At 43.8% G+C, this 15,961-nt stretch overlaps 1 protein-coding gene across 1 annotated transcript in view; it reads left to right on the top strand.

Annotated features, from left to right (window-relative positions):
- The first annotated feature begins 488 nt into the window (after positions 1-488).
- Positions 489-15,961, top strand: part of LOC120026234 (high affinity cAMP-specific and IBMX-insensitive 3',5'-cyclic phosphodiesterase 8B-like) — a 75,758-nt gene continuing 60,285 nt past the window's right edge. Inside the window, exons 1-3 of the mRNA XM_038971058.1 lie at positions 489-770; positions 6,910-6,966; positions 14,015-14,205. Of these exons, the coding sequence (XP_038826986.1) occupies positions 489-770; positions 6,910-6,966; positions 14,015-14,205 (530 nt within the window). The remainder of the gene's footprint in view (positions 771-6,909; positions 6,967-14,014; positions 14,206-15,961) is intronic.

Here is a 15,961-nt window from a genome sequence, read left to right as displayed (position 1 = left end):
ATAGCCTGATGGTTGCAAATGGTTACGTTCGCACAGCCTGGGCTATATAGGCTAGAGAAGATCATATCATTAATCGACATTATTGCGAGCCATGAAATGACATAACGTCTAGGCCTGTATGCTGTAATACATAATAACGTCAATGATGATCATTTTTCACTAAATGGACTGGATTTGAACGCTGCAGCACTAGGGAATATCACAGAGGAAATTACATTCAACTCCAAATAACGGATGGAGGAGCGCATGCATTAATTAATTGACGGAGCCGAGAAGCTCAGCGGCGATATTAAAGAGATGAAACACATGTCGTTCTCTCTTGATGTACTCAACCGGCCAACGAGGGAGAGGTGAGAGACAACAAGGAGCAGCCGATGATCGGAGAGAACAGCGGCCACAGCGCAGCGGCAGGCATCCGGGACAGTGATAACTCAGAGAGAGCGCTGTTTACTGTCATCTGAGATCTGGCTCCGGACCAGCGGTGAGGCATGGGCTGCGCTCCCAGCATCCACGTCTCCCAGAGCGGCGTGATCTACTGCCGAGACTCGGACGAGTCCAACTCTCCGCACCAGACCACCACTATATCCCAGGGCACCGCGGCCACCCTCCATGGGCTGTTCATTAAGACGGACGCGGCCGACACCATCCCCTCGGTAATCACTTACCAGACCAGGCAGTCCCGGAACAAATCTCACGGAGAGAGGAGAGAGAACAGCGGGGGACACATCTGCATCGAGGCCGAGACACAGACCAGTCACACCAGTGTCAAGGTAGATAGGGGTTTGCTTTTTCACAATCACAAGGAATGAATGAAGCTATTCAGAAGGCCATTATATTCTAGTATCTTATCAAGTATCTGCTTTAAAACCAATTATACACGAATCTCATTCTGTCTTGCATGGGGGATAGCTAGTCTGATATCATTCATGAATAATGTGATTGTTTTGTGTTCATGGAATTTCTTATGATTGTTTGTGATCCATCAGCGTGTTGAGGTAGAAAGATATAAATATCGTGCGCTGGGTTTGGGGCATAGCCCAGACATATCCTAGGTAGCTGGAATGATTAATCATACATTCATAGAAGATAGGGATGGAAGTTCTCATCTGGTGACATTTGTCATCTGGTGTCATAAACACAACTTTCTTTTTGAAGGGTTGGGGTTAGGGTGAGTGAGTGAGTGAGTGAGTGAGTGAGTGAGTGAGTGAGTGAGTGAGTGAGTGAGTGAGTGAGTGAGTGAGTGAGTGAGTGAGCGAGCGAGCGAGCGAGCGAGCGAGTGAGAGAGAGAGCGAGCGAGCGAGTGAGAGTAGCACCATGGTGAAAGTGTAGTCCAAGATAATTAACTTTATAATTTAACTTATAAGAGCTCATTGTTCAAAATAGTTTAGTGACACTTGTACCATCTGGGTCTCAGTCATGCATCATAAAGCACTTTGGGTTGCTGATAAGAACTATGTGACAAATGTACAAATGTACATACAGCACTATACAAATAAACAGTGATTGACTAATTGATAAATACAGACAGACCGACCGATTCATTGACTGACTGACTAACAGACTGATATTGCTCATCTCTAATGGCATCAGTTTGAGACAGTGCTATGTAGGCCATATGACAGAGAGGTCCCAAACCTCACACAGTAACATCCCACTATGGCCTAATAACTTAATGGCCTTTATATAACTGTATCATGAGTTGAGGAGAGATGAGGGAGAGGGATAGAGATGTAAGAATGTGGTCTATCTTCCTCTCTCTTTCTCTCTCTCTCACTCACTCTCTTCCTCTCTCACACTCTCTCTCTCTCTTCCTCTCTCTCTTCCTCTCTGTGTCTCTCTCGCTCTCTCGCTCTCTCTTTCTCACTCTCTTTCTTGATCTCTCTCTCTCTGTCTTCTTGGGATGAGAATGTATCATTGATACTATTGGTCACCAAAACCCGGCTGTGTGTGTCTGTGTCTTGTTGTGTTGCTACAGTGGTTGTTTACCCAGGCGGACAGGGCAGAGCAGGGTTGTGATGTGAACAGTGTGAACAGTCACATGTGAGAGGGCTGATCATGTTGCCCTGTACTCTGTACACTCTCTCCTCCAGGGCTTCTCACACAGCCTGTGTCGTCAGGCCATCTGGCAGTCTTTTTTGTTGCAGGCCAGCACTAACAAACCTAATTCAAGGAAAACGCTGATTAGTTAATTTTTTTAACAGGTGCTGTAGCTCGTGTGTACACGGTGTGTAACACATTTTTGTTTACTTTTCTTAATATCTGCATAAGTAATGACTCTTGGTCTTTTGGGTCATGACCTCTGTCACAAGTACAACATATCACTAACACAAACCCTCCATAGAACTCAGCTAGATCCCCATCACTTTCCCGACACTCTCATTACCTTTTTCATGAATTACTTGTTTTTTTTGTTGTTGCTTTAAAGCATGTTGAGATTATTTATGTAATGAAAAGTGCTATGTAAGTTGAATAAATAATGATGTATTATTATTCATTCAAGAGGCTTTGCAATCCTAACATATAAGCAACTGTTAGAGAGAGGCCAAATTAACATGGTAATCATTCTAGTGTGGACATAGTTGTCATTGTCCACCGGTCAGACTCAGAGGCATGTCATGTGCATCTGCACTTGGAGAGAGACTGTTCCATTCTAGCTTAGTTTCCAGAAGGCTGTTAGATGGAATACCATTACTAGTCATTAGTTGCACTGGAAGCAGAGGGCTTTTTCTCTGAGCAGAAAGCAGAGAGCACCAATGACATGGCATTGATTGGTGCATTTAACCCATTTAAACCTAGACTCGTGTCATGACTCAATGTAGAAGAAGACAAAGAGATTCTTCTGCACGCACGCACGCACGCACGCACGCACGCACGCACGCACGCACACACACACACACCCACACCCAGACACTGGTCACCCCAGTCACAGGGTCTTGTGAACAGAGTGAACAAAGACTAGAACTTCTGAGAAGCTAATTTTATGGGGGGCCCTTCTGGACAAAGTCTACCAACTATATGAAGGCCATTAAATTAGGCCTATTATGAAATAGATGTCCTTTAAGGGGGGTTCAAAGAAATTAAGTTCAATGACCTATACAGAAAAGCAAATCATGTTTATTTATTGGGGTCATATGTCTCATAGAGCAGAGAGTTAGTTGTTTTTTGTGCACTCGAGCTCAGTGCTTCGGCTCCTTCTAACCATCTGGGGAGAGGTTGAGAGGTGGAAAGAAGTGTGCTTGTTGGTATTAAGCTTTAGGTGAAAGATAAACACACACTAATATTCATCTATAGGACTGCTATGGTGATAAGGGTGTGTGTCCGTGCATAGATTTTGTTTGTGTGTGTGTGTGATTTGGTTTTACTATCCTTGTGGGGACCAGAAGTCCTCACAAAGATATTAAAACAAGTAATATTTGGACAAGTGGGGACATTTTGCCGCTCCCCGCAAAGAAAAAGGCTATTTTAGGCTTAGGGGTTAGGTTTAAGGTTAGGGTACAAATTAAGGTTAGGGTTAGAATTAAGGTTATGGTTAGGAGTTAGGTTTGGGTTTGGGGTTAATGTTAAGGTTAGGTTAAGGGTTAGGAGTTAGGGTTAGGTTTGGGGTTAAGGTTAAGGTTAGGATAAGGGTTAGGAGTTAGGTTTAGAGTTTGGGGTTAAGGTTAAGGTTAGGTTAGGTTAAGGGTTAGGGTTAGGAGTTAGGTTTGGGGTTAAGGTTGGGTTAGGGTTAGAAGTTAGGGTTAGGTTTGGGGTTAAGGTTAAGAGTTAGGGTTAGGTTTGGGGTTAAGGTTAAGAGTTAGGGTTAGGTTTGGGGTTAAGGTTAAGAGTTAGGGTTAGGTTTGGGGTTAAGGTTATGGTTAAGGGTTAGGGTTAGGAGTCAGGGAAAATATGATTTTGAATGGGAATACATTTTTAGGTCCTCACAAGTATAGTAAAACAAACGTGTGTGTGTGTGTGTGTGTGTGTGTGTGTGTGTGTGTGTGCATGCGTCACGTGCGTGTGTGTGCATGTGTTTGTGTGTGCGTGTTAAAATGCCCTCACCCAACAGTAGCAGCAGTCAGATGATTCTGAGTATAACTGGTTGTTCTTTATGGGACAAGACTGTGGAAAATTACTCTGCTGTGTTTAGGGAATTAACCCTCATTGTATTCCCAGTTCCTGGTTCCTCTGCTACTTCACTTCTGTGAATTACTGGTACAATTTATAAACGTTCTTGGTCTCTAATGCTTAATTCATATCGTGGTCTCATTAGGTCTTACTACATGTTGATAAGTGTCTTGTATCATGCAGACCATGTAGAGTGTTATCTAAGTCTGTCCAGACCGTGCTTCCCCATGTTAGATCACACTGCATGGTAAGAAGACATTGTATAATGTTACTTCCATAATGGCTCACAGTCAGTAAGTCCCTCAAAGTCTGTTCATCATGATGAAGAACATGAACTGATAATAAGAGACTTTTAATCATATTAGAGTCAAATAGAGATATTCAGTGGTTCATTTCAACATGTGGTGAGAAAAAAGGACATTTTACGAACCAGTTGTTAACATTGTTACAGAAGCGTATTCTCTGCTTTACAGAAGCCTAAGATATTGGTAATAGATTTCTATGGAAATGGAAGGTATGGTTGGTTGGTAGCTGATACAGTAGTTAGAGCAGGTAAACCCATAATGAGCAGTATGTATGTAAGTTACTCACTGAGTCTCACTGCATTTGTTTTATGTTGTTCAACTGAATGTTGTCCTGAATGCAGAAAGAGAGAGATGTGTACCTGTTGTTTTGACATGTTATATGTGACCTAGGTATCCCCGTTTCCCTTGACCCTGTTGTACTGCTTATGGACACACACACACACACATACACACACACGTGTACACACACACGTGTACACACACACACACACACACACACACACACACACACACACACACACACACACACACACACACACACACACACACACACACACACACACACACACACACACACAGGTAGATGGTACGCTTGTGTTCTCTGTTACAGTATGTACCTGGCCTCTTCTACATTCAGGACAGACGGACAGACGGACAGACAGACAGACAGACAGACAGACAGACAGACAGACAGACAGACAGACAGACAGACAGAGACAGACAGACAGACAGACAGACAGACAGACAGACAGACAGACAGACAGACAGACAGACAGACAGACAGACAGACAGACAGGCAGGCAGGCAGGCAGGCAGGCAGGCAGGCAGGCAGGCAGACAGGTCTCAGCTACCAGGTGGTCTGATGAAAGGCTAAAAGAGAATTTGAAATGGAAAGGATGCAAGTTTTTTTTGTTTTTGTGTGAGAGAGTGTGTGTGCATGTGTCGTGTAATGTATATGTATGTGTGTTAAGGGGTTAGCTAATGTATCTGAGAGCTTTCAGGGTGCCATAGTCTTTTATCTGAGCCAGAGCTGCAGCATACACAGACACACACACACACACAGCACTGTGGAAGAACATAGGCTAGTGTTAGCTTTGGTGCATACTGAGAGAGGGGAAATGATTGGACACTACATGAAAGAGAGAGACCGAGAGAGAGGTAAAAAAAAATATGACAGGAATGGAAAGAGAGAGGGAGACATAGAGAGAAGGGAGGGAGAGAGCGAGAGAAGGGAGGGAGGGAGAGAGAGAGAAGGGAGGGAGAGAGAGAGTGAGAGATTTTTTTTAAAGAGAGGTCGTAGAGAGTTTTATGCTCTAAGCCGTCACTGCTTCAGGCTCTCTATACACCCATCTATGCCCCTCTCCGTCCTGCTACACCTACATAGTTCAGGGACCAGAGGAGGCACAGCGACAGAGACGGGGACAGAGATGGGGACAGGAACAGAGATGGGGACGAGCACAGAGACAGGCACGGAGACGGGCACAGGGACAGAGACAGCGACAGGGACAGAGACAGGGACAGGGCACAGAGACCTAATGAGCTCATTGTTGGTAATAATCACCATACAACATTGGCCATACATCAGATCCTAACTAACGTCCAACAAACACAAACAACCCCTCATCGATCTGATGTGACCGCAGCAAACCAGAGCTGGCCTCACTCAACTCTGTAAGGGGGGCCAAGAGGGACAATTAACTCACAGCTAGTGAGTCATTGAGCTGTGATGATGATGACATAAGCAGTTAATGACTGATGTCCAAAGAGGCACAGAGACAGATATGGGTCATTTTGACATTCTGCATATGTAGAGACTTGTCAACTTGATCATATTGGGTGAGGTATTGGTGTGAGATGTCATTGCCTGTGATGTGATGTACTGTAGTGTACATGTCATTTTTGAAGCTGCGTTAGCTACAGTCTATCAACAGTGTTAGTACTGCTCCTCCACATGGCATTACTGACATACACCTGTCTGTCTGCATCCAGCCAGTAGAGCCCTTAATACTCTGTAAATAGGCTTGTAATGGATCTGCTCTTGCTGCGTCACTAATATGTTGTGTGCGTGTACGTGTGTGTGTGTGTGTGTCTGAGTGTGGAACGTCCTAAGCCGCTCCGTTAGTCAACAGTTCAGTAGCCAGAAATCCTTCCTGCTAGGTGATACAGTAACAGGGTTCAGTAAGCTAAAGAAGGTTTTCCCGGGAGTGTGGAGCTTTTGTCTTTTCCTGAGGAATACCTGCCTATGGACTTACCTACAGTATGGAGTATTAATTCTTTGAGAGCATCAGAGAGAGAGAGAGGAGGAAAAGCAGTAGCGAGAGAGAGGTGCAGGGCATGTATGGTACTCGAAGGAGAGGGTCAAATGGTAAGCAGTGCTCTGTTTCTCTGTTTTCTACATTTCAGTTTTTACTTCTGCTCTCTCTTTGTTTACTCTTGGTGTTCATTGTTTTGTTGTTTTGTTTGAACATGAACTCACTCTCTCTCTCTGGTTGTATTCCAGGTATCAGCCACAGAAGAGTGTATAGGACCTATGAGACTGACCCAAGAACCTATTCAGGTAAAACTGCACTCTACATTGTATTTCTCCTGATAACAGCATGCTCCAGTTTAGTGCCCACTCTCTGTCAATTATCAGGAGTCTGCTGTATTTTGTTATGCATTCAGTGAAGTTACATGTTCAGGGGTAGAGCCCATCGTGGGCAGTTTCTCTCTTCTTCAAGCTACAAGAGGCATTGGAGTGGTGGCCATTTTGAATGGCACGCAACAGGATGTGATTAGAAAGCCTAATCAGAGTCATTTGCTATAATGACTTTTGGGTCCTGTAAATTTTAATTTACATTTCAGTCGTTTGGCATGCTGTTGCTCAGAGCTGCTTACAACCAGTCATTGTTAGTGTTCATAATCCCAGAATAAAGCAAATGCATAAAACAAGCAGACCTGGGTTCAAATAATGTTACTTTCACATACATTTCGTATTAAGTATTCAGATATTTTTTATATGAAAACACAAGTTGTTGAATATTGGAATGTATTTAGAAATACGCTTGGAAAGTATTGGCATGTATATGAAAATACTCAAATACACTCCTATGCATTTAATAACCCAGGTATTTGAAATAATTTTTGAAATAAGTAGTTGAAAATACTTTGAAATAGTAGGCTATTTATAGGAAATTATTTGAAAATACTTCCAATAGAAGTAGTTGATTCCGACCACATTATTTGAAAATAGTCAAATATACAGAAAATAAGAATTTAAATAACACATAATCAAATACATATATTTGAAGCCAGGTCTGTAAACAAGTCCCACTGGGCACCCACTGGTTAAATCAACGTGTGAAATAGACGTTGAATTGTCGTCTGTGCCCAGTGGAGTATCTCTATCTACATAAAATGTGACTGTGTCTGTATCTCTATGGGATGTGATTTAGCTGTATCTGAATGGGATGTGATCTATCATTGCATGATGTTTTTAGGGACACACCACATGACACAACATGGCATAAGGACAGCGCATTTATATAACACTTTGAACCTAATAGAAGTGTGTGGGTGGAGGTTCTTGTGTCCAGGCCTTGTGTAGAGAGCTGAGACAGGTTTTAGTTGTACAGTGACCAGCTGCTAGCTGGGGTTAATGATGTGGTTGGGGCATGTGTGTCCTGTGGATTGGGATTAAGGCAGTGTGAGCCTTTTAGAAGGCCAGATTAGCTCCCAGGCTCCTTACAGTGTTGTGTAACTAAGGAAAGGGAGAGTTAGTTACTCAAGGTCAGGGGTGTGTTCTGTTTGTTGTGGAACAGTTCATCTAGACATAGGTCTCTGTATTTTGCCTTCTCTGTCATTGCACTTGGTTGAGAAATGGAATAGTCCCAAAAGTGCAAACCTCGCCCACCATCTGGCCGGCTTAATCCAACACTCAAAGTATTTGAAAGAAAGGTCATACTGAAATGCTCTACCCTGCATCCATTCCTCTTTATTGTGCCAAATAAAACCTCATCCATCCCTACAGCCCTCATTCAAACCTCATATCCAGCCCTCGTCCATTCTTCTTTATCAGGCTGTGTAAGAGCCTCTGCAGGAGGCCCCATACAGCCCTCAACACACGCTCCATAAAAACATTGAACTACTCTCCTAAAGCAGTAGAGGGCACACACACGAAGAGTCACGCACACACACAGACACACGCAAGGGAGCACACGCACACACAGTCACACACTTTACTGTACTCCCTCCTCCCTTTTTACCTCCCTCCCATTAGAACAGACAGAGAAAAAGAGAGAGAAAAGAGAGATGAAAAGAGAAAGAGAAAAACGCTCTGGAAGAGAGAGTTCCATGCTAAAAGTTTCCTCCTGACGTTGACCATTTCCTCTGAGCCCTGGAAAGACTGTAGCTCCAAATCGATTTATCTCTGGCTCCTTCATTTCTGCACACTGTCACAGTACTTCACCTATATCAGAGAAATGATTTACCAGAGGGCTCAGAGGGTGTACTGTAGTTGACTATAGGCTGTATAAGACAGTAGCCCGTCATTTCCCAAACCATTGGTCGCAACACCATACGGGGTTGCCTTATTTGAAAATGGGATCAGAAGAGAATCTCTGAAAAAAATGACAATAATTGCGCTTGGTTCATAGAACCGGGGTTACATCAGTAACCTCCAATAGCCGGTAGATGCGGTTGTAATTAACAGTGGTTTCTCTTTTATTCCTACAAATGTGGCTCTTCTGAATGGTTTAACTTTTTACTGCAGTTGGTTAAATCAGGGTCACACAGAGTGATTCTTGGTAGTCTTAAACAAATCTACTTTGAAACAAAAGTATATACCTCACACACACGGTTATGGGCTTAAAAAGAAGAAGAGACCTATACCATGTCAGATATAGAGTTGAAATGTACTTTGAGTTTGTATCCCAATATTACACTTTATACTGAAGACTGAAATATAATACAACCGTTTGACATATAAACACCAGATTTTCAGAGTACATTTAAATAAAATGTTTATTAATTATGAAATTATGAAAAATATGAATAACATTCCACCCATGAGGCCACTAGGTAATTTGACTGCAAAAAAGGGCTACGCTACAACATATTATGACCCCATCACTGAAAAGATAAGACTCTCAGGAACACGTGTCTCTTCTGTTTCCCTCTACAATGACCACAAGCTGTTCAAGACTCATTAGAACAGAGTGGACAGGATCAGCCACTAAATCAGAGGGGGAAAAGAAAATCATCAATGATGACACTGAAGATCATACAAAATGATTGCCTGATGATCTTCTGAACTTCCCAATACCTTTCTGATGCATTTCAGTTACTTCCAACCATACTTCCTTCAGATTGAATACTGTCAAACGTACTGTCAGGCTGATTTGTAATAGACTGTCATAGCCCCAAAGTAAACATTGGCCTTTGATTACATCACTATTTTTACATGGTGGGGTCGCACATTTTTTTAAATCAAAATCGAGTCGCGGGCCAACACATTTGGGACCACTGCAGTAGTGCTCTTACTTTGGACTGGGAATTTAAGAAACCATATCGAGAAACACAGCCACCACTTGAAAACACAGGAGAAGCATTTACATAGTGTTTTGGAGGTGAGGAGTAAACCATGCCTATTAGGAATGATCCATTGATCGATCCATCAGATTGATGACTTGAAAATGAGATGGAGACGTAGTAGGTCACTATAAAGTAGAGCCAGTCAGCTAGATGTTGCCTACGCCCCTCTCTCTCTCTCTCTCTCTCTCTCTCTCTCTCTCTCTCTCTCTCTCTCTCTCTCTCTCTCTCTCTCTCTCTCTCTCTCTCTCTCTCTCTCTCTCTCTCTCTCTCTCTCTCTCTCTCTCTCTCTCTCTCTCTCTCTCTCTCTCTCTCTCTCTCTCTCTCTCTCTCTCTCTCTCTCTCTCTCTCTCTCTCTCTCTCTCTCTCTCTCTCTCTCGCTCGCTCCAGGAGCCTCAGCCTCCTGTCTGTTCCGTATGTTCATCCCTCTATCTGTCTGGCCATGGGTGTGCAGAGATGGAGGCTTAACCTCTGAACTGTGATTGGCTGAGTCAGCGTGGTAGAACAGTTAGGAGTAGAGGCCCATCTCTCTGCCTGTCCTGCCCTGAGTGTAACAGTGTATAACAGTGTGTCCTCTTTAGCTTAGTTGATAGAGAGCATTCCCGCTATGTTTGATTCCAGGGAAAGTCCATAAGTAAAATATATACATGCATGACTGTAAGTCACTTAGGGTAAAAGCTTCTGCTAAATGACATATAAACTGAGCAAAAAAAGAAACGTCCCTTTTTCAGGACCCTGTCTTTCAAAGATAATTTGTAAAAATCCAAATAACTTCACAGATCTTCATTGTAAAGGGTTTAAACACTGTTTCCCATGCTTGTTCAATGAACCATAAACAATTAATGAACATGCACCTGTGGAACGGTCATTAAGACACTAACAGCTTACAGACGGTAGGATATTAAGGTCACAGTTATGAAAACCTAGGACACTAAAGAGGCCTTTCTACTGACTCTGAAAAACACCAAAAGAAAGATGCCCAGGGTCCCTGCTCATCTGCGTGAACGTGCCTTAGGCATGCTGCAAGGAGGCATGAGGACTGCAGATATGGCCAGGGCAATAAATTGGAATGTCCGTACTGTGAGACGCCTAAGACAGTGCTACAGGGAGACAGGACGGACAGCTGATCGTCCTCGCAGTGGCAGACCACGTGTAACAACACCTGCACAGGATCGGTACATCCGAACATCACACCTGGGGGACAGGTACAGGATGGCAACAACAACTGCCCGAGTTACACCAGGAACGCACAATCCCTCCATCAGTGCTCAGACTGTCCGCAATAGGCTGAGAGAGGCTGGACTGAGGGCTTGTAGGCCTGATGTAAGGCAGGTCCTCACCAGACATCACCGGCAACAATGTCGCCTATAGGCGAAAACCCACCGTCGCTGGACCAGACAGGACTGGCAAAAAGTGCTCTTCTCTGACGAGTCGCGGTTTTGTCTCACAAACAGGAGTGATGGTTGGATTCGCGTTTATCGTCTAAGGAATGAGCGTTACACCGAGGCCTGTACTCTGAAGCGGGATCGATTTGGAGGTGGAGGGTCCGTCATGGTCTGGGGCGGTGTTTCACAGCATCATCGGACTGAGCTTGTTGTCATTGCAGGCAATCTCAACGCTGTGCGTTACAGGGAAGACATCCTCCTCCCTCATGTGGTACCCTTCCTGCAGGCTCATCCTGACATGGCCCTCCAACATGAGAATGCCACCAGCCATACTACTCGTTCTGTGCGTGATTTCCTGCAAGACAGGAATGTCAGTGTTCTGCCATGGCCAGCGAAGAGCCCAGATATCAATCCCATTGAGCACGTCTGGGACCTGTTGGATCGGAGGGTAAGGGCTAGGGCCATTCCCCCCAGAAATGTCGGTGATCTTCCAGGTTCCTTGGTGGAAGAGTGGGGTAACATTTCACCACAAGAACTGGCAAATCGGGTGCAGTCCATGAGGAGGAGATACACTGCATTATTTAATGTAGCTGATGGCCACACCAGATATTGACTGTTACTTTTGATTTTGATCCCCCCCTTTGTTCAGGGACACATTATTACATTTATGTTGGTCACATGTCTGTGGAACTTGTTCAGTTTATGTCTCAGTTGTTGAATCTTGTTATGTTCATACAAATATTTACACATGTTATGTTTGCTGAAAATAAACACAGTTGACAGTGAGAGGATGTTTCTTTTTTTTGCTGAGTTTATTATTATTATATGTAAACCACTTAGGGAAACCACTGTGACTAATCAATATTATGTGGTTGTACATACACACTACTTAGCACTTGTATGATAAAGGTAATCTTGAACCACATCCACTTTGGAGGCAGTGGGATCAGGTATGTCACGTACTGTATGTGCCTGTGTGGCCAAGCGTGCAACACACACAGAGCCGTGCGTACGTGTGGCGACCCCTGTCTGGCCCGTGTGCGGGTGCAGGGCAGGTCGGCATCAGGTCTGTGTGTGTGTGTGTGTGTGGAATGTCACACGGCAGCTCCATGGTTACACAGAGCAGAACCATGGTTCCACAGCCCTGGTCGGGATCAAACGGTGTAGACCTTTCACAGCCTCCTACCAATGCCAGCTTCTTGTTCTCCCGCTCTCATCTTCCTTTCGTCTCCTCCATCCTTTGCTCCCTTCTTTTCTTCATGCCCCTGCCAGTCTGTCCTGTCAGCAGCAGCGCATGACTGGCGAGACGGCTCCCTTTAATCCCTTCTCCTCTCTTCTTGCTCTCCCTGTCTCTGTTTCTCTTTATATATCTCTGAGCTGTGTAAACAAGTCCATCCATTCTTATGTCTTGTCTCTTACTGCTCTTCTAAGTATAGGTAAAGCTTCCATACAAGATGAAGACCAACAGGTTGGTGTATATAGCTCAGGCCAAACACCTGTTGGTGTGAAATACAGCTCTCATCAATCATCAATAAACTATCATCTACCTGGCTCCTGGGTACTCTTCGTAAGGAACAATAGCAGGCTTTCATTGGACGAGGAAATTCCTGGGAAAGTGGTGTGAAGCTGTGTCGCTGAACTATTAAGTGCTGTACCGTATATCAGCACTTAACAAGCACTGATAAGCTTATTAGTCTACCGGTCCTAGCTTCATGTATGTATAATCACCAATGTTTTGTCAGCAAGCTACCTTTGTCAGGTAAGAGATATTTCATACCATCTGCGCTCTCTCTCTCTTTCTCTTTCTTTCTCTCTCTCTCTGTCTCTCTCTCTTTCTCTCTCTCTCTCTCTCTCTCTCTCTCTCTCTCTCTCTCGCTCTCTCTCAATTCAATTTAAGGGCTTTATTGGCATGGGAAACATATGTTAACATTGCCAAAGCAAGTGAAATAGATAAACAAAAGTGAGATAAACAATAAAAATGAACAGTAAACATTACACTCACAGAATTTCCAAAATAATAAAGACATTTCAAATAAATAAACATATATATGGGTTGTATTTACAATGGTCACAAATCTTGCTGCTGTGATGGCACACTGTGGTATTTCACCCAGTAGATATGGGAGTTTATCAAAATTGGGTTTGTTTCTAATTCTTTGTGGATCTGTGTAATCTAAGGGAAATATGTGTCTCTAATACAGTCATACATTGGGCAGGAGGTTAGGAAGTGCAGCTCAGTTTCCACCTCATTTTGAGGGCAGTGTGCACATATCCTGTCTTCTCTTGAGAGCCAGGTCTGCCTATGGCGACCTTTCTTAATAGCAAGGCTATGCTCACTGAGTCTGTACATAGTCAAAGCTTTCCTTAAGTTTGTGTCAGTCACAGTGGTCAGGTATTCTGTGTACTCTCTGTTTAGGGTCAAATAACATTCTAGTTCAGTTTTTTTTTGGTTAATTCTTTCCAATGTGTCAAGTAGTTATCTTTTTGTTTTCTCATGATTTGGTTTTGTCTAATTGTGTTGCTGTCCTGGGGCTCTGTGGGGTCTGTTTGTGTCTGTGAACAGAAGCCTAGGACCAGCTTGCTCAGGGGACTCTTCTCCAGGTTCATCTCTCTCTCTCTCTCTCTCTCTCTCTCTCTCTCTCTCCATCCCAGGTCCTGCTGGTGTTTGCGAAGGAGGATGGTCAGAGCGATGCCTTCTGGTGGGCGTGTGACCGGGCGGGTTTCAGGTGTAACATTGCCCGAACGCCCGAGTCCGCCGTCGAATGTTTCCTGGACAAGAGCCACGAGATCGTGGTCATTGATGGACGCCACTCACAATACTTCGAGGCAGAGGCTATCTGCCGGTGAGCTCAAACTGTTTGTCTGTCTGAGATTATGGTAATACAAACTGTCCGTCTGTCTGTCTATCTGTCTGAGACGATGGTAATACAAACTGTCTGTCTATCTGTCTGAGATGATGGTAATACAAACTGTCCATCTGTCTGTCTGTCTGAGAGGATGGTAATACAAACTGTCTGTCTGTCTTTCTGTCTGTCTGTCTGAGATGATGGTAAAACAAACTGTCTGTCTATCTGTCTGTCTGAGATTATGGTAATACAAACTGTCTGTCTGTGCGTCTGTCTGAGATGATGGTAATACAAACTGTCACACAGTTACTCTGACATCCAAGACATTCCTGGACGAAAATGATTCTACAGAATGTATCATGCCTCTGTAGGTCTAACTGTTCGATGTACTGTAAGTGAGATTCCGGCTCAATATAAGTCATTTAATGCTTAATCAACTCAATTGTTCTATTATTGTGGCCCTGGTGGCACAAAGTAATCAAAGGTCTGACTTCACAGAGAGGCTTGGGAAAATGGTCACAACGGGGGACCAGCGTGTGTCTGTTTAAGGGGAAGGGGGTGTATCTGATCTCCATCAGCTAGGACTTGACAATGGTTCATCAAATCTCCCCATTTTTTTCTCAATTTTGCATGCCTTCTGAAACAGCTGCAACTGTATATGCATTCGTAAATCAATTCCTTTCTTGAGTTTGGCTCAGGGATGGAACAATTGTTCAGCATCTGAGCTTATGGTTGTTTGTGGGGGAAAGGGGTTGAGTGTGTATGAGTGTGTATGAGTGTGTATGAGTGTGTATGAGTGTGTATGTGTGTGTGTGTGTGTGTGTGTGTGTGTGTGTGTGTGTGTGTGTGTGTGTGTGTGTGTGTGTGTGTGTGTGTGTGTGTGTGTGTGTCCCACATCTGTTGCTGATTTTAGGGACAATATAGGATGAAACACAATAAGCTAACAATCCTTTGCATGAACTGCCTACGTTATTCCGCATATTATTTGTTAATTATGGAAATGAAGATACGCAGGGTTTTTAAAATACAGTACCAGTCAAAGTTTGGACACACCTACTCATTGAAGGGTTTTTCTTTATTTTGACTATTTCTACGTTGTAGAATAATAGTGAAGACATCAAAACTATGAAATAACACATATGGAATCATGTAGTAATCAAAAAAGTGTATTTGATATTTTACAAAGTAGCCACCCTTTGCCTTGATTACAGCTTTGCACACTCTTGGCATTCCCTCAACCAGCTTCATGAAGCATGCTTTTCCAACAGTCTTGAAGGAGTTCCCACATATGCTGAGCACTTGTTGGCTGCTTTTCCTTCACTCCGCTGTCCAACTCATCCCAAACCATCTCAATTAGGTTGAGGTCAGGGGATTGTGGAGGCCAGGTCATCTGATGCAGCACCATCACTCTCCTTATTTGTCAAATAGCCCTTAGGAGGTGTGTTTTGGGTCATTGTCCTGTTGAAAAACAAATGATAGTCCCACTAAGCACAAACCAGATGGGATGGCGTATCGCTGCAGAAAGCTGTGGTAGACATGCTGGTTAAGTGTGCCTTGAATTCGAAATAAATCACAGACAGTGTCACCAGCAAAGCACCCCCACACCATCACTCCTCCTCCATGCTTCACGATGGAAACCACACATGCAGAGATCATCCGTTCACCTACTCTTCATCTCACAAAGACACAGCGGTTGGAACCATAAATCCAAAATTTGGACTCATCTGACCAAAGGACAGATTTCCACCGGTTT

This window comes from Salvelinus namaycush, chromosome 31, assembly GCF_016432855.1.
Source record: "Salvelinus namaycush isolate Seneca chromosome 31, SaNama_1.0, whole genome shotgun sequence".
NCBI lineage: Eukaryota > Metazoa > Chordata > Actinopteri > Salmoniformes > Salmonidae > Salvelinus > Salvelinus namaycush.
This window is presented reverse-complemented; position numbering and strand designations above follow the sequence as displayed.